The 27,973-nt window shown below is 41.5% G+C and overlaps 2 protein-coding genes across 2 annotated transcripts; one reads left to right on the top strand and one right to left on the bottom strand.

Moving 5' to 3' along the window:
* Positions 1-8,273: 8,273 nt before the first annotated feature.
* LOC306734247 (uncharacterized protein) lies at positions 8,274-14,762 on the top strand (the record flags this gene model as incomplete). Its single annotated transcript, XM_079215593.1, has 8 exons — positions 8,274-8,319; positions 8,693-8,742; positions 9,290-9,383; positions 10,712-10,780; positions 10,913-10,999; positions 12,233-12,517; positions 13,239-13,660; positions 14,293-14,762. 8 exons carry the CDS (start codon positions 8,274-8,276, stop codon positions 14,374-14,376), a joined length of 1,137 nt encoding a protein of 378 aa, XP_079071719.1. The 3' UTR covers positions 14,377-14,762.
* Positions 14,763-18,205: 3,443 nt separating this feature from the next.
* Positions 18,206-20,925, bottom strand: ccn2a (cellular communication network factor 2a). The gene is made up of 5 exons (XM_079216057.1): positions 20,776-20,925; positions 20,390-20,606; positions 20,018-20,269; positions 19,684-19,895; positions 18,206-19,572 (listed from the first exon to the last, which is right to left on the bottom strand). Exons 1-5 carry the CDS (start codon positions 20,836-20,838, stop codon positions 19,276-19,278), a joined length of 1,041 nt encoding a protein of 346 aa, XP_079072183.1. The 5' UTR covers positions 20,839-20,925; the 3' UTR covers positions 18,206-19,275.
* Between the last annotated feature and the right edge of the window lie 7,048 nt (positions 20,926-27,973).

Genomic DNA, 27,973 nt, shown 5'->3' with positions numbered 1-27,973 from the left:
TTCCTTTTCAGACGGCCATCGGCGCCAACGCCACCACCGTCCTCGGGATTCCCATTGAGTTTCGCCACGTGTCGTGGAGGTGACCGAGATTGCGCGTGTTGAAATCTGTAATGGATCTCTCGCTCGGATAATAATCTTGCTGTAGAGTTCCTGCATGTTGCCAGCATTTTATATCGTAAATATTCATGTGCATACTTTCGTTAGGACGCATTGTCACAAATATAATGTCCAATCTTCAAATGTGTGTTTTTGTGTAAGAGATGGAATTAGTTCATCATACTATTTACTATAAATGTACTATTACTATAAGATACTTGTTGTGGGGTGGGGGTCATTTTGTAACTGGTGCATTAATTATAAATAAACATAAATAAATGTGGTACTAATTTGACATCTCTTCGTCTTGCAGCATCGGAGGCTATCGGTCCTTTCAGCATGTCATTACTTTGGCAAGTAAGATGTTTTAATCACACATGATATCGCTTGACATTGTTGTGTTACATCATGTTCCATATAAACCTCACTCATTGGAAGAAAAAAAGAAAAACACAGTACATCATCTTTTCACATTTTCTTTTCCAACTGTGACTTATTAGACATCATCAAGCTGTTCAATCCCAATCTGCTCGGTGCTGCTCCCGGCAAGACGGTCCACGGAATGCAGGCTCATATCAGCGAGACGGGCTTCAACCTGGCTGTGACTGGACACAACACCTTGTATTGACTCGACAGCGTGACACACACATTTTAATGTGTTATTAATTATGTATTGCAAAGCTTCCAAAGCCTTATGTTGTTGTTCGGTCTTTCTTTCCAGCAACCTTCCCAGCCAGACGAGACATTTGATCGACACCCTGAGAGGTTACGAGGTACGGTGATGCCCGAGAGTTCACAGATCGGGTTATTCAAGCTCAACAGAAGGAAACTGAGATGTCCTGCAGCAAAATGCTGTCCCTGAACCTGTTTTTATGCACCAAATGTTTGACTCTGACCTTTTTGTTTTCTTTCTTTTTTAGGGTCTGAACTTTGAGAAAGACTGGAAGCTTTTGACCATCCTCATGGGCATGAATGACATCTGTGATTACTGCAAAGATAAGGTCAGACTTTTTCTTTCTTTAAATTAGTTTAGCTCAATGAAAAAAAAAAAAAACTTTCAAGAATGATACATATATCATTAACCTCTGCAGAGGGTATGTGGTCTCTCTAGGCTCTATTTTCAGCGGATAACTTCATTCACTACATCACCGTCTCCTTGGAAATGCTCATGAACGAGGTAAAGTGGAAGGAAACGTAGCACGTTTGGTGTTAGTGAGATTTCTGTGTGGTGCTGTAGTCTTCTCCATTTTGTGCTTCAGGTTCCTCGTATGATCGTTAACATCGTTCAGATACTTCCCATGCAGACTCTGAGGGAGGTGCAGAAGCCCACGCCGGGGTGCCGGCTCCAGAGGTGAGGCGCTCATTCTTCACATTGACATTAACGCGAGCCTTAAAGTCCCCCGTCGTCCCCTCTCCCTCATCCCATAAAAAATTCATGAATCTAAACTTGTGTGCAATGTGCTCTTTATCTTGCAGTGTTTAGTGTTATAAAATCATCTCATGAATCTTTTCCGATATTTTCTACACAACATTTTTCTTTCTTTATTTTGCCTTCACCTCAATTGGTTGGCATTTTCTTCCTCAAACACATTTATTTATTCATCTAGATCTTTCTGCTCGTGCTTGATAGAGCCGGTAGCCGAGTCTCCTGAGCTCCAAGATCTGGTGGAAGTCAATCTGGAGTTCCAGGTGCAGTTTATATGTTTCAATGTATAAAATGTGCTTATTATCCATAACGGGAAACATTTAAAATAATTTAATGCATCCTCTCGTCAAACATAAACAGTTCATGTTGATTTAATGACTCTCTAAAAGTTATGTGCATGATTGCTGTTGCTATTAAATTGATTTTGCTCCGATCCGCAGAGAAGACTTGAATCGCTGCTTTTTAGCGATCGTTTCTTCAAGGACGATTTCGCCGTCGTTCTTCAGCCCTTTCTGAAGCACGCCGACCCTCCCCGGCTCCCGGTAATCTGTCCTCACTCTTGAAGGCGATAACAATATTAACGTAGAGGCAGAGGTGTCTGCTCTCAGGAGATGAATCGGTGTGAAACATCGCACAGTAACGTTTGAATCATTATGGTCCTGAGTGTGACGGCTGTAGCTTTCGGCTTTGACACAAGGCTGAAAATGAGAGAGAAGTCACGTTTCACCAACAAAACGCTCCATCAGTACATCTATACCAGTGTATGTTTTTGTTTTTCTCTTGGAGCAGAATGGGAAGATTGATATGACCTTCTTCACTCACGACTGCTTCCACTTCACCATCAAGGGGCATGAAGAGCTGGCCAAGGGACTGTGGAACAACATGGTGAACAATGAGCCCCACTTGTGTTTAATGGAACAGAGGATGAGGATCAACAGTCATTCAGATGGGCACAAAATATCAATTTGTATGATTAATAATCCAATAGGAAAAAGCTGTAGATCACAAGCATAGGAAAATAAGGACACCGTTTCTTTAATCCGTATTTTTTCTAAATAAGCACCATTACTGAAACGTATCGCCACTTTCCTAAAATAATGATACTGGCCACCTACAATCGCCTACATCCTCAGTTGAACAGATCATGTGATTCTACCCCTATAGTATTAATAGCCTATGTCAAAAGACAATGTGACTTAGGCAATTTTACAAGCTTTTTAAGATGGCATTTTGAAGCTAGCAATGTGTGTTATATGTTATATTATATATATGTTAAAAATGTGTTAACTCGTTTTGGGTTTTTTTGCATTGGGAGGGGCTTAATGCTGCCACACATAGGTGCTGCACTTTAAATCTCTCCCAGGCGGCGTAGTTCAGACCTGGGCATCTTACGGCTCTCTCAGTCCGGCCCGCGTGAGATCAATCAAAAAAGAAAAAGAAATAAATAAGATGCACGCCATAAATGCAATACAACGGCACTGCTTTTACTTTGAAGGTGATTTACGTATGCGCGGCGCGCTTCCGCAGCCTCAGCGACCGGCTTGTTGCCAACAGACTGAAGCACGTATTGTTCTGTAGTTTCTTCACACCAAACGCGACAAAGACAAATCGCGCCATGACAAAGGGGGCGTGGCTTATCGCCGTCACTTCTCTCCATGAAAAATAGTTATCTTTTCCGGTGACTATGGAATAAGTAACCACTAGTTCTGCTTTATACTTGTTGTGGAAGTCCCAAACATGTCGGAACATGAAACACCCTCATGTCTGGCTTCATAACACCATTTATAGCGCACACAGCTCGGTGAATTTCGCTGACTCCTCCAGGAACTGTGTAAATAACCCCATGGAAGGTTTATTGTTTTGTGTTGATTGCCTGCTTTGCATTTGTCTTGTCTTGATTTGATTTGTTTTATGTTTGAACTTTAACTTGACGGTACAGCATCTGTCATGGACAGCTGCGCCTTAACAAAGTAATTTAATGGACCTGTATGAGGCTAATGCTCTTACGGTGGTTCAATGGATGTATTTTGACCTAAAGGAAGAACAATAAAGGAGTAATTTCACCAGCAGTAAATTTCACGCCACTTCATATATGGGGATCCGTTACAAACTGCGTCTGGCTTATCGCCGTATAACGGATACCGTTTCCTTCATCCACCATGGAAATAACCACTAGTTCTGCTTTATACTTGTTGTGTAAACTCCACATACGTCGGAACATCAAACTCCATGGTGTCTGGGTTCATAATATTATCCGTAGTCCCACAACAGTGTCTGAATGACGGCCGCTACTAGCACTACTTCAGGCAGACCAGCAGCAGTTTGATTCAGCGACTGCAAGACGGCCGTGGTGACGGCTGAGCTTCTCAACGCTGATTGGCTGACGCAACTATGACTCACGCGATTTTGTCGCCGGATTTGGAAAACGTCAACTCTTGTCGCGTCGCGTCCTTCGCTCTGTTCGCCCCGCGTCAAACGCGTCAGTCGCGTCGCCCGGCGGAAATGTCGCCCCTTTGCAACCTGTCGCGTTTATACATTGACTTTGCATGTAATCTGGTCGCGCGACAAAATCGTGTCGGTGTGAACACAGCATTACTACTGAACATGACAAAAAGAAGGAGTGGCTTGTCCCTCACAGGGACCCTTACTACTGAACAGACTGTTCATGTTGTTCCCTGATAAAAGACAAATGTTTCTTCTTCAGCATGATATTAAGCTGTTTTACATTAGAATAAAATAGTCTATAACTTCGGAAAATAAATACAATAATTAATTGAATGACCAGTCATATAGAAGCATAACACAAATTATATATATATATATATATATATATATATATATATATATATATATATATATATATATATATATATATATATATATATATATATATGAAAATAAAGTTCTTCCTCGTCTGTTTGTCTTCTGCTCACAGTTTCAGCCTGAGGGAGGAAAGCTGATTGTGAACAGCTTCTCTGACCCCATCAGGCTCATCTGTCCACCCAGGGTGAGTAAGGTCACATGACAATGGTGTTAATGCACCAGTTAGCTGTGTCTTTAACCTTGAAGTTTCAGGAGGTTTTGATAAAACCACTAAACTAAACAAGAATAAACCGAACGCCACTCTTAATAATAAACTAGAGCTATAGCTGCAAGGATGTTGTTGATTGAGTATTTTCATACCATTTCTACTTTTTCTGTGCAGAATAAAACACTTTTTGCTGAAGTTTGAAACATTTTTAAGATAGATACTGTGTTCCAGTATAGATTTTATTTTTGTGAAAGTTACGCTGACATAGTTGCAAGCAGGGACTATTTTAAAATCTTTCTCGGTTGGTGTGTTCGAGACTTTCAAGTCCGTTGTTCAACAGCAAACGTTTTAATGTTTTGAAGCATCTCTTTTCCACTGTTTATCGACATGCATTCCTATTGTCTGTTTCCTGGTTATTGTTTGTGTGTGACTCAGCTGTCAGAACATCTTAAATACACCAACAAATACTTTTCAGAAGAAGGTAGATCTTTAAGAGGATCGCCTTCCCAGTATATCGTTGTGGTGCTCAACCAAAGTTCATAAATTAGATATGAATTACAAATCATGGAAACCTGTAAATCATGGAAACCATTTTTTTTTTTAAATGTATTTAAAGACCATGTCAAGCTTTGGGAAATGTTCCCCAATGATGTGTAATTAAAGAACAGGCTGTTCATGTATATGCTTTAAGATGCACAACTCAAGGTGATCCCATATTCTCCTTGTCTCACCTGTAGGAACACCCGTATATCTTCACCCGGCCGATAGCAGCCAAGTCAGGTCAGCCTCCACAGCAACAGACGGCCCTCTTCCTGCTCCTTGTGGGTTCGGCATGTCTCGGATTTATGTAGCTTAAACTCGGATTGTCTATTGTCTATTTTTTGTCTATTAGCCTGCGAGACACCGAAACTTAACAAGTCTGTGGCACCAAATAGCCACACACGAAAAGCTCTCAAACTCCGAAAATAATGTGACGGAGAATCCTGCGACATAAATATTTCGTGCAGTTGGAGGTACTTGTTGCTGAGAAGCTTCCTCTGGATGAAACTATTGATGCTGTTCCATTGCAGATTTTTGTGTCACATTTATACATCCACACATAAAACATTAAACTAATCCGACTTGGTCCAAAACTGTGTTTTCTTTAAGGAATCCTGAACCCTTTACTATTTGAATGTTTTCTTCATTTCAACTTTCCTGATGAAAGTGCATTATGTAAGATTATGTGAAGCTGATTTAGAAACGTTGCCACAAATTGCATCAATCGCAGCATTCAAATTTATTTACCTGGGACATTGACGGAGCTCAAATTCTCACATGTCCCACAGAGGCCCTGACCAGGCCTTGATCAGCAGTGTACAGATAGAAAGATTTAGTTAAATGTAAATGTTGCCACAAAAGCTGTGACAATTTAGTCACACTGTGTGTGCCTCAGATCTCCTGCTGGCCCACTTTCACTTCTCCGTCCTCCAGGAGCACCAGAGGAGACAAAGTAACCCACAACACTGAACAAACACTCCCAGTATCATACAGGCGAGCGGATGCTCTTGTTAAGAGTGTTCAGTACAGTATGTATTGACTCTGTTTAATTAGTAAAATTACGAGGCCAGGTGGAAGCTATATTAAGCGCAGCTCTGGTTACTTTGATTTCGCTCTTGAAAGGAAATGAAAAGCATTCAGTGTGTACTCACGGAGGGTTGAGTTTGAGCAGAATGGGATGGTTTTTCAAGGTAAACATGACTTGCATAATGCAGGCAGAACCATTTAGCCTTTTAATGGGAGATTTTTGGATGTGTTTATGTAGTGAACACTTTTCCTAGATGTAGAAACACTCAAGGATCTGGAATATACGATTCCCGTGTACGATTTTCCACTATTTCTCTTGGATGGCGCAGCTGAATTTCAATGAGTCCTCGAAGCCGTTGGATGTCATAATGACCTTATTATTGCATTCAAGGAAAACCCTTCATGTTTAAACAAAGCCGCCACCCCTGTTTACGCGGGACAAACATGGCGCTGACGCAAATGGGCCTTTATTGTGTCTCTGAAAGCACAATGAGGTCTTTGGGACCTCAGTGGACGGCGCAGCAGGAAATTTGAAACGGTAAACAGTCTGAGCTGCACCGTTGGAAACCTCTTTGTCTGCTTTTTTTTTTTACATCTGAGACACAGCACTTATGAGGGAGTAGAGAGCAAACAATTTTAAGGATGTTTCATGGGTTGGTTGTATTTACAATGAGTCTGTTAATAGATAGACACATCATATAATGAAACTATAGAACATCAGTGCTGCATCATGTGTTGCTTTTCATATTAATTCAATTACTGTCGGCCAACAGGTTCCAGACCACATGCTTTAGAGGGTAATACAATAATGCTGAATCATTAGGTAATGATAAAGTCACATTTATGTATGTATATTTCCACCAAATCAGGTGGAATCCATCTCTAGATCCAGTTTTATAGAAAAAGGGGCATTTCAGATGCAAACATCTGCATGCTGTTGTCTGACCCAGTGGTCGAAATATCGTAATAATGAGTCCTAATCAGATTCCTGACTAAATCTATACACCCATTGGTTTTCATCACATCTCATTTTATCACAGTAATGTATGCTTGAACAGGTCTATTCATTCTGCCCTGATTTGTCAATCGGCACCTGCCCGATGTTTTTGGTTTTCCTGCTACTTAAATAAAATGATAAAATACAAATAAATACTCAAATGCCATCCAATAGCTTGTAAATGTGACACGAACAAAGATCTTAGGATCACGCAGCATTTAGGTTTTTAGCAAGTTGGTACCACATTGTGTGCACATGTATGTCCAGCAGACATCTGGCGTTGTATACATAAATGTATGAAATAATTGTCAATTAAAATTCAACACCCATTAAGTGTTAACAAGTCCCATAGAGTCCCAGTGGTTTGGTCATTTATTAATGGTGAGTGACAGGAATTCATGTCCCATCCTACATTAATTCATGTGTTACTTCATGTTTTGTATTCTTGTTTTATAACGACCAATTTGAATCTACACATCTTTAATGGTCCAACAATGGATTTAACTATTGATCAACTTAAATTCTGCTGAATTGTCTGAGCTCATGCAATGTGTAAAAGGTTTTTTTATTTTTTGATATCCATTCAAGCCACATGACCAGACCACAGTAGGCACAATAACAGCCATGATGGCAATCATTTTCAATAAACCGTCACCTAGCAACACATCCAGTCAAGAAAGAGACATTGATCAGCAAGTACAGTATGATGGTGGAGCTTTGTCCTGGACGGGAACGCAGCATATTGGAGACCGAGAAAGCTGTGCATCTGTATTCAAAATCAGACACTTGTTTGATCAGATTAAAGGTTTTTACCCCACTTATACAAATGGTGTACACGCCCTGACAACCATCGAGGTATGATCAGGTGCAAGAGTAACAATCGGCCCCGGGATGATGTCACTTCCTCTCTCCTCATCTTCCTATAAAAGCCGGCGCTGTTGCGGCTCGGTGGCGGCAGAGAGACCGGAGAGGACGCAGGCTGCCGGGTCACCGATGCTGCTGCAAGACATCTAGCTCTCCAGAAATATCGAAAGGCGACTAAGTTTAGTTCAGGATGACCGACTGTCTTTAAAGCGATGCCATAACACCTTCTGATATTAAGCTTCGCGATATTTCTATTTGCTGGAGAGCTTTATTGAGGCGCATTGTTTCCAAACATGATCGCGAGAGGACTCGTCGTGTTGACACTACTGTCGAACTGCGGTAAGGAAAATGCTCGTTGAAGTTAAGTGACCACGTCATGGGTACATTTTGTTGAGAAGAAACCTGCATTAGAGATGCGACTGCCTGGCTTCAGCACCAAGGACAGCGACACACACACACACACACACACACACACACACACACACACACACACACACACACACACACACACACACACACACACACACACACACACACCTTTAATTGCGGCGGAAGATGGAGTGAATTCACCTGCACCTTTTGGCACATGTAGTCCCCTGTCGGTGTTTTGGTGACGGGGAGAATAACAATTGCATCTTCGGGGATTATAGGAGGGACAAAAACCAAACGATAATGATATAGGATGATGCATCTTTTCTTGCTTTTCTTGCAGTTCTGTCATTGCCAGTGACTCCCAGTCAGCTGGAGAATGAGGACGTAAAGGTAAAGCTGTTGTCATTATAAGCACCATGTGCACTGCCGTTGTATTATTAGTAGTATTATTGTAGAAGTAGGACACAGTAACCTGCTGCTATTGTATGTAAACTAAATGCTTCTTCGTTACAGTGTGACTCGTCCTTCTGCTTGGAGAGAGAGAGAGAGAGAGAGAGAGAGAGAGAGAGAGAGAGAGAGAGAGAGAGAGAGAGAGAGAGACAGACAGACAGACAGACAGACAGACGTGGGATTGGCTTGACACTGAAAGCTCAATGGGAGTTGAAATGACTTTTGATCTGTCATCTGAGAAGCAGAGACGTTTTAATTATGTGTAGATTTATTTCCATACAGCCTAGGTCTAGGACATTTTTATCATTATTTTTTTTTACCAGAACTTCATTCATTTATTCTGATAGTAGTAGCATCCTAGTTTACACTACAGTACAAAATACGACTGATTCATCAACGTGGACAATTAAAACTATTACATTATGACAACATTACTTGACGATCCAGGGAAATATGAGTAATTTTTGTGCACTTTGTGTGTCTGCAGGTGATGAAATGCATCGTGGAGGCGCTGGCCGATGTGCTCTCGAGGCCCCACCCCATGCCTGTGAGTCAGGAGTGTTTGGTCACATTGAGGACAGGTGAGCCCACCCGAAGGACCACACACACAATTCAGTCTCGGAGTATTTTCTATTGGAATACCAGTTGTATTGTGTTAACGTGATTTTGAGTATAACTGTTAATGACAGGATCTTAAGCTGTCAGGCCTGATTGATGTAGATGCTGCTTATGACCAAGAAGTTACTCAGTAACTTAAATCTGAAAATAATGTGCATCATCAAAAAAAGTTTCGCCACCTTTCTCCATATTATCAATAAACCTTTAAATGTAACTTATTAACCTTTAACGAAGGTCGAGAACTGGAAGAATAAGCACCTTGTAAAACGCCACCTCAAAACAATCTGAACTGTCCCTTTAATGTCCTTAAATAAGATGCTGAGCGAGTTCCCTAATGTTTCAGACCAGTGTTTCAGGTTTCGGTGATACACTTTTTTTGTGGCATATTTTGGGTGTATTATAAAGATGATTAATTTATCAATACTATGCAATCTTTTCCAAAAGTATGCAACCTACAAGGATTTTGGCATTTAGTGAAGGCTTCTTGATACTGGATCTAAAAATGTTCATCTTTACTTTGACATCATCATCATCATCATCATCATCGTGGAAACTATGTAATCAGGCATCACTGGAGGAACGCCGCCTTTCTAGGAGAACCAATACGCATTCTCCTCTTTTATCGAGAGCATGACGCTCACGTCATACGATTAGTAGGTTGATGCGATGGCTGACGAGTAAAAAAGAAAAGAAAAGCTGCTCTGTTTTATGCAGTGAGGTCTCCGGCTGTGTAACTGAATAGTCTTTATTCCGTGCTCGAGTATTACCAGCTTGTTGTAAAAAAATAAATAAAATCAATCGGAGCACTCACCGAGCGTTTGTTACTGAGAGAGAGAAACCGTACACCGCCAGAGGGATGTTGAGAGGGAGAGAACAGAGGAGTCAAAGTCAAGGAAAGAAAGACTGCAGACTGATATCAGAGCACAGGACAGTATAGTTGTCTCTTTTGTGCTTGCTGCGTACAGTATGCGGCGTCGCTTGTGGCTCAGCAGAAAGCCCGGTGCTCACTGCTGCTGCAACTCACTGTTGCAACTCACTGCTGGGGGAGTCTCTGTGGGCCAAATGATTAATTGTGCTTTTGCTTTGAAAGCAGTAAATTTCAGGGCTATTAACTCTGACGAACCACTGAAGCATTTTGCTGAGTCCTTTAAAAAAAGTGAAGGGGAAGACATACACCTGTGTTTTACCCTCTGTCTGCGCCCGTCGTCTGTTCTTTTCTTTCTTTCTTTCTTTCTTTCTTGAGACATTTTACCACTAATTTGCTTCATTTTGACATCTGTTTGATGTGCAGATGACAGGCTGGTTTCTGTCCTTCGCCATCATAACTTTCTGAAGCTGCTGCAGGACATCGCTGTTCAAGGTGAGTCGCACTTGTGTGTGTGTGTGTGTGTGTGTGTGTGTGTGTGCGTGTGTGCGTGTGTGTGTGTGTGTGTGTGTGTGTGTGTGTGTGTGTGTGTGTGTGAAAAGCTTGACTGACTCATTTTGGGTGCAGGCCATCAGGAAAGAGCTCAGCAGCAGAGAGATGCCGGGACGCATGAACCCCCCACACAAACACCTCAGGCTGCAGACGATGTCGCTGGTGAGTTTCTCCAGAAGCTCAGGTTCATACTTTTCTACTTTGTTCTGCTGTCTATTTCTCATCACAGTTCAACAACATTCCGTCGCTTTCATTCTTTGAGAGTGGGCGAGTAGCAAAGCAAGAACCAGTTCAGTGATTCATTAAGTCCACACCTTGATCCTCTGTATCTTCTTTGACAGCTAGATTTCAGGGCTTCTGATAAACTAATGCAATGATATTACAGGAGTTAAGGGATACAATTTACATACAATATTACAGGATAAACATGAAGAATGCACTAAAAATAATGTGTGTGTAATGCATTTTGTTTTATAAAGTAACAGTGCAGTATGTAAGTAAAAATGAATTTGAGTATGCTTAAGTATATTCAGAAATGTATATTTAACGATAAGTGCAGTTTCACCCATACTGGCCTACTATATGTATCAAATCAAGGATGATTTCCATAAATGATGTATCAGCTGCTCTATTAGACAAAGTACTGAAACAAATTTGTATCAATGTCACAAACATTTGAGCCAAAAGGTTTAAAAGTTTGAGGAAATGTTGTTCAACAATTTACATGGACTGAATCTGTGTGCGTTATTTACCTTAGTATATTGTTTTATAACAGTACTTGCAATACAATTATATAACATTATTATACATTTACATACATTTTTACTAATTATAACATATTTCACTTGGTATGCTAATGAAGGCCACTCAGATAGCTTTACCTGCTTTTATTAGTTCAGGTGCAACTAACAGTGATTTCAATTGATTGATGGTTGATTAACCGAGAAAATAATTGAAATATTAATCGATTAAATATTCAGTGCAGCCCAAGATGAGGTCTTCAAGTTGTTTTTATCTGAACAATATTTAATTTATAATGAGACAAAACAAAGAATAGTAACAAATATTTATATTTGAGAGGCTGGAACCGTCACATATTTGGCATTTGTGAATGAAAAGATACTTAAAACTATCTCAATTAATTTAATAATCAGCTTATTAGTTCAGTTCTAATATAAGTACCACCTCTCTGTTGAGTTTTAAACTTGCAAAAGCGTTCCTACGAGGCTTTGGTGAGAAAGTTACAAAGGCAGACACATGTAAGCAGCAAATAATGAACAATTGTATTACTGTTACGTAATATCTGACAAAAACTCTGACAAAAAGCTTCTTTTAACATCACAGGGAAATCAATGTCCTGTAGTAAATTAAATTCCTAACCCTCCTGGCTTTCAGATCGATCCATGTTGGAAGCTTTAGGAGGCCCAGGTGAACGATCCATCCTGTCCCAGAAGAGGAGGCCGGGAAGGAGAGACAGAGAGGAAGAAAAGGAAGACGGCGTGGGAGCTGGAGTGTCACGAGATGACCGTGACGTTGTGGAAGAGAAGGGGGAAAAGGAGGAGGGTCCAGGAAGCCACGCGTCTGCATCTGTGGATGAACCAAGGGAGGAAGACGAAGAAGAAGATTATGAAGAGAAGAGAGTTGCTTCAGGGGAGGAAAACATGATCAAGGATAAGAAAGGCCAGTAGATATATTCTTTCTTTTTTACTTCGTTACAATTAAAACACACAAAAAGGGAAAACAAAAAGAGATATAAACCAATTCAATACCAGGAAAACTTGCATGTAAAGAATTACAGCTTGATGTCGTAAGTGCTTAGTAAATGACATCCAAGCTAATTAAAATATATGATGAAGTTGATAAAAGGCAGATAGCAGAATCTTAAGCTATGGTGAGTGCACTGCTGTAAAGATGAAACCCCCTGCCGCCACAGGACTGGCTGATTGATGGAAGTGCTTCCATCAACATGATGAAATCAGCCCCCCGACAGCCCAGCTGGCATACTGACAGCACACCAACAGAAATGATTAAATGTCTCCGTGTCCCAGAATTCAAATGAGCTGGCGTGCATGATTACAGCTATCTTGAGATAAAGACTGCAATCAAGATTTTGCTTTTTTTAAGATAAATATTTTTTCTTTGTGCTAAAATGGCAAAAGAAAACTATGAAATACCTATTTTATAAAAGGAATCCTTTGCCAAGTCATCTGATGGCTTCTGTCATGCTGTTAGTTCCCATAAAGCACAGTTAGCAGTACTGGGAGCAAAGCTGCCAGCTGGCAAGACATATTTAATTACAAGAAGTGGAATCTTGCTAATGTCAGAGTTTCTGGCTTGGTAGGTGTATTAGTAAGAAAACAAAAATATCTCCTTCTTCATTCTTTGTTTTCCACAATCACAGGTGCTGAATCTGGTGAAAAGAGACATGCAGCAAGAAACAAGTCAAAAGAAAAGAAGTCTGTCGAAGAAGATGAGGAGGAGAAAGACAAGAGCTCTGGATATTCCTCACACAGCCCTAAACCAGAGGTGGAACAGGAGGAAGAGGAGGATGAAGGAGAGATGAAGAAAGAGAGCAAGGAGAGCCATAAGCGATGGACCAAGAGGGAAAAATCGTTGGCGATGAAGAAGAAAGCAGCCGGAAAGGAGGCGGAGCAGGAAGTGCGGCATCACTCGAAAGAGGTCACGGAGGAAGAGGAGGATGAGAAGAAGAAAAAACACAAGCAGAGGAGTCCAGAGGAGAAGGAGCTGCAGATGATCGCCAGGGGGAGACCGGAGGAGAGGAGGGGGTCGGAGGAAGAGGGCAGCGCCAGCCGGAAGTCAGAGGTGGGCAGTCCATCACGTTACCTTCAGAACAAGTGTTGTGACTTTGTGCAGCAGCTGAGAATAAAAAGTTAGTTTGCTTTCTTCCTGCAAGATAGATGAGAAGATTGATACCACTTTTAACTGAGCGTGGTATCAATCCTGTCCCGTAACTCTCGTCAAGAAAGCAAATGAATGTGTTTCTCCAAGTTGTTAAACTATATTCCTTTAAATAATGACTCTGTGTATTGTGTTATTTTCTACATAACAACGCTAACTCTTAATTGTTGTCAGGTTCACTCACCCCAAACACTGAATAGGCTTCTGTGTTTTTACTTTGAAAAAAATAATATAGCAGAATCCTTCCTGCAGCCTGAATCCCATAAAGATAGAAAATGGCGCTGCTGCTGCTGCTGCTGCTGCTGCTGCTGCTGCTGCTGCTGCTGCTCATAAGAAGTTTTTTAGGCTGTGATGGCCTTAATGGCCACACAACTGTAACATCTTGGATGTAACAGTGTCGGATGTCTTGCTAACAGCCAAAACATCAATGCATGGAAGGTGATTGTGTCAAGATATTTTTAGCTAGATAATTCTTGTTCATATATATTTGCACTCTCAGTATATTTTCTCCACTTCTCCTCTCATTATATCTGCAGGAGCCAGAGATTGAAAGCCTGGCAGCCATTGAGTCCGAGCTTGAAAACGTTGCCCAGAAGCTTCATGAGATGCGGCGAGGCTGAGACAGAGAGGGATCGGTAAAACAAAGGAAAGGAACAAAGTGGACACTGCAACCTCCTCTGCCTCCTCCGCCTTACCAGCTGCCTGGTACCCACACTTAAAGCGTTTTGACAAGATTTTATCTTTTGCTATTTTTCCTGAGGATGCCCGCTGCTGCAGCCTCCCTTGTGACATCCTGTCTCTCACATAGATTAGAATACAGTAGAGGCACATTGCTGCTATAGACACGCATACTAAAAAAAAGCAAATGCACAAGTTCAGTGCATTCAAACTCATGCATATGATATTCAGAACACACAATAAGGCCCAGTAAAGGAAAACCTCCAGTCAGTGAAGGTTGACATCTGGTTTTCCTTAATTTTTTTTCTCTCTCTCTCTCTCTCTCTCTCTGTCTCTCTCTCTCTCTCTCTCTCTCTCTCTTTCTCTCTTCTTTTCTTTTTTTTCTCTCTCTTTCTCTCTCTCTCTTTCTGCAAATGCAAATGCATCTGGCCTGCTTTTCAATTTCTTTTTTTAACATATTGATCTATGTGAATGGTTGAGGCACACACACACACACACACACACACACACACACACACACACACACACGCACACACACACACACACACACCAACAAGGTGAGGTTGTGCAGTAACGGCATGTGTACATGTACAAGGCTCTTTCTGGGATGCTTGCTTACTTATGGGGAAGCAGTAGAAGAAGACGTAGACACTTACTTATTATAGATACAGTCGACTCAAATCTAGCCAAGGCAATAAGTGGACATTTTTAGCAGATTAATGAACTGTAATTCATTCATGTAAGGAAACCAATAAATTGAATAGTTGAACTGGTAATGTTTTGGTAGATAATTTTAATGCATCTTAAATCGAATGAATATTTGCATAAGACGATTAATGCAATAAACTTAGCGTACTAACTAATTTACACCTGTGTAGTTATCTTAATGTATTGTTTAACTGGAACAATTGATGGGTTTTGGCTCACTTTCACAATATATTCACTCAATACCGTACCGTAACATATTCAGATCCTGTGTATTTTTTATTCAACCTGGTTTCTCACTGTACAGAGACTCTGACTCACACTGCAGGTACAGTCTGCTCTTGGTTGTGTTTGTAAGCGAAGAAGATGCTGAGAACATGAATCATCACTCTGACACACATGCTGTTTTTTACAGAATATTCAAGACAACAACATTTGAACCCTTTGTGTTGGCATGAGCTTTACATTATTAATCTACTATCAAGAAGAAAGAGCCAAGTAATACATATATATATAAATATAAATATATATATATATATATATATATATATATATATATATATATATATATATATATATATATATATATATATATATCTGCTGTAGACACGACTGAAACCGTGAAGTAGATCTCTGTCTATGTACATTATGTGCCATCTAGCACCAATAAATACAAATAGAGTGAGTCTTCAAATGTTTGAATAGTGAGAGAAAAGTTGTCCTCTGCATTAGAAGCAGAGTATTGCTAAGAATCAAAACTATTGGACGATGGTTTTGTATTACACATTAATTATAAACAGGAAATCTAACACACCATGATAGTACAATTTTAAGTTGACAAAAATGGCGAAGAAGAAGAATAGATTGACTTTGTAGTTTACTATTGGGCAACGGACATGTTCAATTTAGACCTTTCTGGAGAAAACCATGATGCTGTCTGATTAATATCACAACTGTGAATCAGAGAGATTAATTTCAGGCTGAAGATGTCCTGCTTTTTAGATGTATGTGTGTGGGGGCCAAAACAAGCTAACATTTTTTTTCTCCCTCAAATCCATGGCAACAGAATGAAAAGGGCACTAGGTGGCGACATTAGACTGACTCGGTCCTCGCAGTCCTTTTTTTTTTTTATGTCAGAGAGATTTCCTTTTTGTTCCTTGGTACCCAGGTTCATTTATTTACATCTGGTCTTATGTAAAAGTTACCGAAAGCCAAGCAGTAATGCTTTGCTTTAAAGTGTAACCTAATACATTTTAAATATCTTCTTTCTGCGCCGCTAACAACTCAATAGGGGGCAATTTAATAAACAGCCAGCAGTTCTGTGCATTATTCATGTTCTTTGCTGTAAGAACTCATACAGTTTTTAAACTTATTTGTTTTTTGAATGGACTGTACAGCCCTTTTCTAGTCTTCCGACCACTCAAAGCGCTTTAACGCTACATGTCATCATTCACCCATTCATACACTGATGACAGGGGCTACCATGCAAGGTGCCACCTGCCCATCAGGACTAACTAACATTGCTTAGGGAGCCATTTTGGGGTTAATTAAGTGTCTTGCCCAAGGACACATTCTCATGGACTAGCAGAGCCGGGGATCGAACCGCCGATCCTCTAATTGAGGGACGACCCTGCTCTACCACTGAGCCACATTGAAGAAGGCGTTACGGTTTTGTTACATAAATATGAGTGGAAAGTGGAAGAACAAACCATCATGTGTATGTTACTCCTGTGGAATAAAACAATCTGTATGCTTTAAGATAAGCATCCCTCCATTTACCCCCTGTGTTATGAACTTCAGACATGTGTACTCTCTCGGCTCTGTCATCCGCTCGCATGGCTTTTCCTACCATAACTATGCCGATGACACCCAACTGATCCTCTCGTTTCCCCAGTCAGAAACACAGGTAGCAGCACGAATCTCTGCCTGTCTGACTGACATCTCTCAGTGGATGTCCGCACACCACCTGGAAATTAACCCTGACAAAACTGAACAACTTTTCCTTCCAGGAAAAGGCTCTCCCACCCACGACCTCACTATTACCTTCAACAACTCACTGTTGGTACCGACCCTGACTGCCAGGAATCTATGTGTTACACTCAACAGTCAATTCTCCCTGACTGCCAACATTACCACAAGAACACATTCCTGTAGGTTCATGCTGTACAACATCAGGAGAATACGTCCCCTTCTCACTCAGAAGGCGGCACAGGTTCTCGTCCAGGCTCTGCTCATCTCGCGTCTTGACTACTGTAACTCCCTCCTGGCAGGTCTACCTGCTAGTGCCATCCGACCTCTGCAGCTCATCCAGAATGCAGCAGCTCGACTGGTCTTTAACCTCCCGAAATTCACCCACACGACTCCACTCCTCCGCGACCTTCACTGGTTACCGGTGGTCGCCCGCATCCGCTTCAAAACATTGGTACTTGCGTACAGTGCTACGAACAGATCGGGTCCAATCTACATCCAGGACATGGTCAAACCCCAGCCCATTCGCTCCGCTCGGCTTCTGCCAATCAGCTTGCAGCTCCGTCACTGCGAGCTAAACACTCAACAAAGTCACGACTGTTCGCTGACCTTGCTCCTAAATGGTGGAATGAGCTCCCCATTGGCATCAGGACAGCAGAAAGTCTCTACATTTTCTGTCGCAAACTAAAAACACATATTTTTCGACTACACCTCGAATAAGGAATGTAGCACCGTAGTAGCACTTACTAATAGCACTTACTAGTTTAACTTTATTGAAGAAATTGTACTTTCTTGATTCTTGTTGTTCTGAGTTTGTACTCATGGTGGAATTGCACTTATTGTAAGTCGCTTTGGATAAAAGCATCAGCTAAATGAAATGTAATGTGTTGATTTCCTGCACTCTGTGAGAGTGATATGTGTGTTAATTACTAATTAATATTTTCTCTGTAAAATGTTCAAAATTAACATGAGCTATTGATGTCCTAGTTATGCAGATTAGTCACATGTGTAATAGTTTGTAATAGTATATAGATGTTATAGAATCAAGAATAGATATTATAGAACCAAACAGAATTGAAGAGAGAAAAATCTGAGAACTCCTGTTTGTATAAAAAATATAAAATTTTATTTCCAGCTACAAAGTGAAACATGCAACATCTTTGTCACACTTCTCAATAAAATAGTAAAAAATACACTATCGATACATTTCGAAGCACAGAACAAATTGGGCTTTTAAATTAACTTAAACTGTACAAATATATACATAATTTACACACCAACAACATCAAAAAAAGGAATGAAATTACAATTCTTCCAGTCGTTTCTTCTATTTTTGTCCAAAATAGACACTTTGTTCCTAAAACCACTTGGTTTCTTCCTTCTGACCTGAATCAGTAAAAGTCAACATGTCTTTTTTTTTCTTTTTTTTTTCTCAGTGCCGTGGCAAAGTCCACTGTGTTGCATATCTAACCTTAAACTCAGCTCGCTGCTTGCTTTCTCATCCACATACTGGGCGGAAACTCTGACCTTTCCTCTACTGTGAGCAGGGGGACCTGCTCAGAGGTAGAGACAAGGCCGGCATTCAGGCCTGTGCTAAAAGACACACACACACACACACACACACACACACACACACACACACACACACACGCACACACACACACGCTCACACTCACAAGGACACATTCAGACCTGTTTGCACAGGGGAACACTGGCCTGCTGTGGTCTGCGTGCTACATCTACAGCTGCTTAGAGTTTCCAGGTCTGGTCTGGGCCCGGAGGGTGGGGGGATGTTATTAGACACTCGTAAAGGGAGGACGTCAAGGTTTAGATAAGGTTTAAAAATGCATACAGTAATACGGACGGGTCTGTAAAGAGGGATTTCAAGGGGAAAGGGCGGCAACCTGACAGCAGGCTTGTCAAAAATAGAAGTTATAGTGCAGGAATCTCTTGGAGCTGCTATGCAACCCTCTGTCTGAGTCTATGTGGCTGATGTGTGCCAGCCATACGAAACACACAGACACGTAGATAAGTGTCTTGACTACTTTAACAATGAGAAAATAAGAAAATAAAACAATAAAAAAAAAAAATACATATATACTGAGCTGCAAAATGAGATGGAGTTCTGTTTGTTTTCAAGTCACAAGCTGTGGTCGTCCTTCAGCGGCTCACGCCATGTCTCCCATCATCTTCTTGTAATACATGGACTCGAAGATGTCGTTCTCCCCGGGGCAGTTGTGGTGGCAGGCACAGGACTTGATGAACATCATGTGCTTCTTCATGATCTGTCCGTCGGGGCATTTGAACTCCATGGGCAGGGTGGTGGTTCTGTGCGGGGTGCAGCAGCGGCCGTCCAGGCAGACGCCGCAGAACTTTGGCCTGTAGGACTTGGTGGTGGTGCAGCCGGAGATCTCGAACTTCATGGGCTTGGACAGTCTGGGTGTACGGATGCACTTTTTTCCTTTCTGCAGGAGGAAGAGGAAAAAAACAACTTCGTTAAGCATTCTTTGGCTGTTTCAGTGCAAATACTGTATCTGTAGAGGTCATGAAAGCAGTGCAGATTCACAAAAACTCACCCTGATGCTCTGCTCCAGCTGAGACTCGCATGGTCGGACCATACACAACCGGGTCTGTTTCTCCAGGCGGCATTCGCGGTTATCATTGGTGACCCTGGTGGAGACTCCGAGGCCGCAAGTCTTTGAGCACGCGCTCCATTCAGTAGTCTGAACCAGGCAATTCTCCCTCATCATGGAGGGATCTGGGCCATATGTCTCCTCCTCTCTGTAGGCTGCAAGCACAAGAGCAAACACTGAATTAGAAATACCATCCTGATTACTATCTCCTATCTTTGTAAAGACCAACAAAGAAACTACGGTCGCATGCGCTTCAAAGAAAAGGAGACTAACTCACCAGCCAGAGCTGAGCCCAGGAAACTGTGTCTGCTGGGAGAATCACACTCCCACTCCTCGCAGCACTTCCCTGGCACCTTGACACGTCTCGGCATGGGGCAGTCGGGACTGGGCAGCCTGACGTCCATGGCGCAGAGCGGAACACAGCCCACGGCTCCGTCCAGACAGGTACACTGGTACTTGCAGCTGCTCTGGAAAGTCTCCCCGCTCTTGTACATCATGCCTCCGAACACACAGGTGGCTCCATCTCGAGCTGTGAGGGGGAAATGAAGATGGAAAGGTCACCGTACGGTCCACACTTCAAGGACAGCGAATGATCGGCGGTGGGACATCACAGGGAAAAAAATAAGTTGTGACTGTTTTAATGGCTCACCTGTGCACACTCCTATGCGTCTGTTGATGGGGGCTCCGAAGTCACAGTCCAGGCCTTTGTGTGGGTCACAGAGGTCTCTCTCAGTGCACAGCTCCCCCATCTGCTTGGCACACACCCTGCAGCAGCCGCAGCCGTCCAGCACCAGGCTCACTCCTGGGGGGCACTGAGGGGGAGTGGAGGGGCACGAGCACTGGTTGCTGCACTCCTGAGTGGCAACCTGAGCACACACAGACACATGCTGAGTTAAATATCTCCACAAAGTGTGTTAAAGTTACACATCCAGCACATTGAGACAGACAGAGCTTCAACGAGTAGGTTTAAGACTCAAAGAATTGCCCATATATTGAAAGCAGGAAGTCATTTTCAAAGTGTTCTTTTTGACTTACTATGTGTGAGAGCATGATGCACAGGAAAGGCAGCAAAATCATTTTCTTCATTGCGGCAGACATGTTTTCTTCCTTGTAGAAATAGACTCTAGTTTTTCCTTAAGTCTCGTTGAAAAAGTCTTCCTTTAGTCTCAGGGTTTGAGCTTGAGAAACCGCTTCTGATCAAGTTGATCTTGTTCGTCTCGTAGAGTTTCTCTGCTGCTCCGGTCAAAGTCTTTCTTTCTGTCTTGGTGAAAGCTAGAGGTTAGCTTCGGTAGAGGAGCTGATCTGAGTTCTGACTGCAGAGCCCGGCTCCCTTTATACTCGCTGGCCCTCGCAGCACGTCACTGGGGGCTGAATAGAGAGCCAGCCCTGGACAAACATGGACATGCTTGGCATTCTTTCCTCGCTTCCTGACCCCCACTCCAGACATCCCACATTCCTGCTGTCTGAAGGCAAGGCTCTGCTGCTCGGCCAAACAACACCTTCTCTCTCTCTCAGAGCGGCTTTCATCTGGAATAGGAGGTTAGGTCTGGTTAGAGGCCTCGGACCCCACACTGGGAATTCCTAAAGACTGACTTCACAAACAGACAGCCGGTACCTATAAATAATAAATCAAAAAAAGAAGAAGAGCAAACTTTAAAAACTTTTAAGTTCAAAGTGAAGGCAAAATGAAAGAACAGTAAAAAAAAAAAGAATCACCAGGTAGAAATTCATGAAGATGCATCAACATGTGATGATTAATAAAAAATGACGTGTCAGCTTCGGCTTCGGTGGTGCACAGACAGCTTGTTCTTTAGCGAATTAACATCCAGCTGTGAGGGAGAGGAAGTTCATTTGAGTCATTAACTTGAGCCAGTTATCTAACAGGTTGCTCGTTCCAGCACAGAGACTTGGCAACCGAACTGAACTCTCTTGTAACTTTGTCTTCTGTACTTGTGCGGTCACATCTGGGACATTTTTGTGCACTGAAATCAGTGGCTGAACTGCAGCTTTAAGCACTAAATGTTTAAAACACATTATGGAAATATTATGATCTCTTTTGCATGAGTGAAGCATTTTGTTCACAAATACTTCCTCCAATCATTTTGGTGTGATGCACCTTTATGTCCGTTATTCTGCCACAATTGTATTTACTTGGGACTTAAAGTATGCTATAGCCCCTTTAAAAAGTAGCATTGGTGGAAGAAGTATTCTTTTACTAAAGTAACATAGCACAATGTAAATAATACTCCATTATTTATATATATTGCAACATTATATTATTTTGCATCCCTGCATAGGTGACATTCTACTAATGTAGCTGGTCTAGTTGTAACTATAGTATTTACAGTAAATGATTTAGTCCTGAGTTTGGGGTCTGCTCCCCACCAAAGTGAGTGACTCCCTTCTCTGCCCAGGTAGACAATACTTTATTATATCTTTACATAGAAAATAGTTGTTTGATGCTATATTGATGCTCTAATCTTTGTGCCTCTTTGGACTTCTGGCAATCATTTAAATTACACTATCTATCTATCAGATATCTGTACTATCTGTTTACATGGTAAAAATAATCTGGAAAGTAACTGATATGTAGTATAGTAAAATAAGTACACTATTTATTTAAAAAAAATGTGGTGGAGGCGAAGTATTACGTAGCATAAAATGGATATACTTAATTAAGTGAAAGACACAAATTGTACTCCATTCCAATAATTAATAAATACCAACTTCTTTAAGATTTCCTCATTAGTAATGCATATAAATGATTAAAAGAAATCCTATGACACTAATAGATTTAAAATGATTAATAGGATAAGTGTTATAGTTGTCCTTTTGACAAGATGATCCTGGTGGTATTTTACCTGAGTTACTCTGCCAAGGTATGCAGGACAGGTATTTAGGAGACAAAAGACTAATGTTCTCTCTTAATGGCATTTCCAGTAATGGATGTTTGTTGATTCAAGCATTAGGCTGCTTTTCTTGCTTCCCGAAAAGGAGGATTCTGTTGAAAACAAAAGCCGGGGATTTTATTTCACATTTGACTGGCCGTTTTGATTCCCTGGGTCAGAACAAGTCTTAGTCAGGACAAATCATAATTAGAAATCCTGAGTCGACTTTAGTGAAAGTGCAGCCCGGCCCATGAAACATATATTACAAGAAACAAAGGCTACATGTTCACTGGCTTCTCACCTGCTTAATGAGGTTTAGTCTGTGACAAACGTAAAAAGGCCAGGTGTGCCCTGTCCCCGGCCAGGATTATTTTACTACATCAAACCCAAGAGTGGAGGATTGCAGGAAAGAGACTAGACAGAGGTTTGTGTATTTTTTTGAAAAAGGGGATCGCACACCAGGCCAGATTCTTATGAAAGGCGGCCCTGCTCCTTCTCTAGCCAGCGAATCGGAAATGAAAAACTCCCAGAGAAACCTGAAGCTGAAGGAATGTGAGTGAGGAGCCAGCAGACAGAGGCTGTTACTACGGAGGAAGCGTTTCCATATATGGACGCCTGCTCCTTTCCTAATATGGATATGTTCTTTCTCTATGCTGGCTCAGTACAGTAGGGACTCCTATTAGACCATCTGAGCAAGGAAAAACACAGCCGAGAGTGAAAGTGTGTGTGTGTGTGTGTGTGTGTGTGTGTGTGTGTGTGTGTGTGTGTGTGTGTGTGTGTGTGTGTGTGTGTGTGTGTGTGCTGTCAGTCCAGTCACTGTAGCCTGGGGGCCTTAAAACCTCAACTCCATGATATCTAAAGGAAACAGCTTGATGGAGGAACGTGCTTCGACCACGCTGCAAAACAACACTCAAACTTGGCTGACGTTTTTATCTGACGTGTAGAGTAAAGCAGTTTGTCAGCTTGTTTATCAAGTCACTTTATCTGACATCACAGGCAATTTGGGTACAAATGGTTTTAAGGGATGTTATTTGAAGATAAAGTGAAATTGTGTTGTAATTTTAATCTATCAACTCAGACTTGAAGATATATCTGAATGGCATATTACAAACAAAGGAAAGAAACTATTGATGGCTATATTATAAGAAAGCAAAGTGAATATTGTTTTTTCCTCCACAGTTGGAAAATCAAGTTGCTGTTAGTTGTTTTTGCTGTCAGACTGAATGTCTGACACTGAGCTCGGCCCGTCAGTCTCAGGATTTCCTCTGCTGAATATAAGCAAGCTTCACTGTTCTGCAGATCTGGATGTGTGGATGGGTTCACAAAGGAAACACATGGTTCTGTGTGTGGTAGGCCCAGATATGTCACGGCTAAGTATAGACCCAGATATTTGTCTAGGAGAGTAGCTCTGGGATCAAATCTGTACTGTAACTGTGGTGGTAATACAATGTCAGGGAGTGTGTTCAGCGTAGTGCTCGTTGGCATCAGTGTTGTTGAACATACCTGTGTGACCATAAGTCTTCTTCTTTCACACATTGGGAAAATGAATTGAGGAAGCCAATGCATGCTAATTCTAAGTATTGTGGTGACGATGGGATTCATTGATTCCTCTCACTGCCTCCATGTTTGCAAAGTTCTTGTAGCAGAGGTGACCTCACCTGAGGTCTATTTGTAGTGCCAAGGATCAGAGTTATTGGTGTTCAATTAGTGTAAGGTTAGGTAGGTTCTGCATTTTGAATAGAAGTGTTTTCTTAATGATTGCAAGATATGTGTTGGTCTAATGTAAGAATCATTAAATCCTGTACGTCCATATTCATTATTTTTTAGTTCTGTTTTGGTCTACATCAACGGCTAAACTGTTCACCAAGCTAGTCGCTAACTGAGTAGCAGCATTGCAACACAGTGTGTTACACTTAAAACTGACTTTCAGTAGCAACATTAGTCCAGAAAACGTCATGCTGATGTATTTCTTCACAGTGTGATTATTTTTTCAAAATAGAAAATGTATCCACAACAAACTCACCCTTACCAAGAGAATAAACTGATGTGAGCTTCCTAATTTAGCTCTGCAGGCTTACTGATTTTAGGTCATGTGACCCGTGTAGTTATTCCAGGTCAAGGCCTTCTATCCTAGTCTGGATTTACGCACATCACTTGCCTGCCACTTATAGCCTCATACTTCTCTGCTGGTTTCATAGCTACTGTGTGACATCACAAGGGTGCATAACCTTGTTAGCTGGGGAGTTTCCAGCTTCAGGACGTGTGGTGATGACAGACAGTGTCTGACCAGGCTAAATTCTTATACCGCCACATCAGGCTCTTGTGACGACACTGTCCTCGTTTACTCTCCTTCAGGCGTGGAAAGTGGATATTATTGCCTCTATTCTTTGACACCTCATGTGTGTGCATTTCCATCACACCATGGTTGATGATGTCATACCCGGTGCTGATGTCACAGAGGAGGCGTCTTTTAGCTCTTTCCACGGGTCTCACACACTGCTCGTATTCAGCACTGCTCCAGTCATTTATTCCCTGCACTTTTAGACTAATCAAGAAGATAAACATCAAAAGTGAAAAAGGCCAGAACACGCTGAACTGAGGCTACATTTCTGTTCCACAGCGGACCTGGTACAGAATCATGAACTTTTTTAGTACATCAAGCGTTTTTAAAATTCTTAAATGTTGCTTGTGTGTGCTTTTCATTTCATGCCAGTTTGACAAAAAGAGGATGAATTTATTCAAACCATTCTGCATTATTTAATAGACTTTATATGTATGTTAAATTCATTAGGTAATACAAGTTCAAATGCAGTCTAATACAGTATAACAGCCCTGCAATAAAACTCATATTCCTTAAAATATTCACTTTTTGTTCATTCAAATTGATGGTACCTTTGTAGGTTCTAGGTGAACTGGCAACTACATGCATTTGTGTATGTATATGAAAATGGATATGTATGTGTATGGCAAACCCAGAGTGTTTTTCCCAAAACCGTGTGGGTCTGTATTCGAAGATTCGGTTGTGCTATCTGCACTCAGCTGTCCATTAAACCAAATTCCATTAGTGGTAGCTGGCAGGCTATTCAAGGAATGTTCCTTGGCTTTAGCCTTCAAACCAACCATCTATATACCACTGTGTAAACTGAACATGAAACCAAAATCTCAAAATGATTTTCCTGCCTGTATATTTCTGCCTCTTTGAACTCTCGGTCTGCCTGCTGGCACAGAAACAATGAGGGTTGAAGTTGAAAACAACATGGTTTTAAACGAGAGAGAAAATTGTTATTTTGTAATTCATTGATATTCGAGGTATTTAACTTGACTTTCAACTAGCTTAGTGGAAAAATAATCACAAACATTTGTATCAACACACACAGCCACATGTAAGGGATGCCGACCAAAGGAGCAAACCGGACAAGACGGTAGAATAAGTTAATGACGTGTCATAATGTGTCATCTGCAATAAAGATGTGCTGCAAAAGTAAATTGCTACTTTCTTTTACAATTTGGAGCCTGTCTGCAAAAACACTCACTGAGAAAGATTTTAAACGGATGGGACCGTGATCTGTTCAAATTAAACAATGTAGAAGGGACAGGTCAATTATTTCGAGATGAAAGACTTGGAAACTTGTTGAAGTCCGTCCATGAAAAGACAAGCAGTGGAAAGTAATAATGGATCTGGAGCCTGGGATGATTTGTTGAGATTTAACAATGGGGGTTGATGGGCAGATGAACTGTCAAGATGGAAACTGTGTCTATTTAAAGCCTTTGGTGGTGGAAAATGTTCAGACTGGAAACATGCGTTGAGACTCAATCTTTTTCAGGCATAGCCAGCACGAAATAGTTGGGTTTAGGATTACTCTGGGTAATGGGCCGAGGTATAATATATTGACAGTTTGATGCCAGAGGGGCATATTTGGAAGGTGAATTGCATTTTTTGGTCAAATTATCTCATAAATCATTTCGTTAGAGACATCTAGGGGAATGCATTTGCCAGTCTGTGTTAACAAGGGAGAAGATATTGCTTTCATCTACCTTAGACAAAGCATTTTTGTGTCTGGCAGAAGCTCACAGGTGGAAACTAGCACTGCGTATAATGCATGGGAACATTTGTGCAGATATAACAAGGGGAATAATGGGTGGCTGAAATGTCAAAACCAGAGAGAGAGAGAGTGTAAAGAGCCTTTTTTTAAACCTGTGTCCTGGAAAGTGTTTAGACTAGAGACACTGATGAGAAGTCGGGCTGTTACTCTTTCAACAAACAGCCGAAACTCATCTCAGCTGTGGATTTACTGCCACACACATGGATGTGGAAGTCAGGTGGTCTGTACTTAAACACAGCTCCATATGGGTCCAGGATGGCCTCCAATCTGTTTCAGTGACCTCTCAGCTGAAGGCCATGGGAGTTTCTATTCTTAGACATCATGCCTGGAACACTTAGTTCTCACCGAGTGCTTCCTCCTCTGGAAGTCCTACTCAGGATCAGATGAGCCCAGGCCAAGTCTTGGGATCATATAGGCCCAGTGACCCTAAAGATGGTCTGCCCTTTGCAGGTCATGGTTCCTAAATATAGTGGCGGTCCTGCCACACACAGTGTTACAGCTGCAATGGAAGAAGCACTTTACTGCATTGAGTATGACTCAGCTTTTCCGTTTGTTTAAAGGAATATATTAACATTTTGGGAAATGTGCTTGTTCTTGCGAGGAATTAGATGAAAATATCGATGCCACTCTCATGGTGGCTTTGTGTATGGAACAGGAGTCAGGAGGGGATTCGTCGAGCTTCGCATAAAGACTGAAAGTAGGGGAAACAGCTGGCCTAGCTCTGTCCAATGCTAAAAAATAAAAATATACCTGTCAACTAACCTAAAGTTCACTAAATAAAGTTACATCCCATTTGTTTAATCCACACACGAACAGAATGTTGTGATTTGACGTAGACAAATCGTAGGGTTACATCATAAAATGAATGATAGCTGGATTCCATTTAGCTGCTTCAGTTTCAGTGTCCTGGTATTGTTCATGTTGGCTCACTGTCACACCAACTCACTGGGACACTTATAGAACAGAACAACCGTTAAAGGTGCTATATACAAGATTGGGAGCATTTCGGTTGCCTCTCAACGGCTCTCAACATGGCAACAGCTGAGTATCAGAATCTGTCACTGTTGTGGATTTCAAAGCGACTTTTATCCTCCAGTAACAACATGACAAATAGTCTCTGCGGGTTTTCAGTATTCTCAAATGTATTTACCTTGTGGTTCGAGCCAGACCACATCCCGAATTTTTTTCACTATTTGAATTTGAAAAAAAGAAATCACGGCGTGAAGTGTTTGAATTGAAAGT

Source organism: Taurulus bubalis (assembly GCF_910589615.1).
Source record: "Taurulus bubalis genome assembly, chromosome: 3".
In the NCBI taxonomy this organism is placed as follows: domain Eukaryota; kingdom Metazoa; phylum Chordata; class Actinopteri; order Perciformes; family Cottidae; genus Taurulus; species Taurulus bubalis.
Note: the sequence above shows the minus strand (reverse complement) of the source record. Positions and strands in the feature narration are given on the sequence as shown.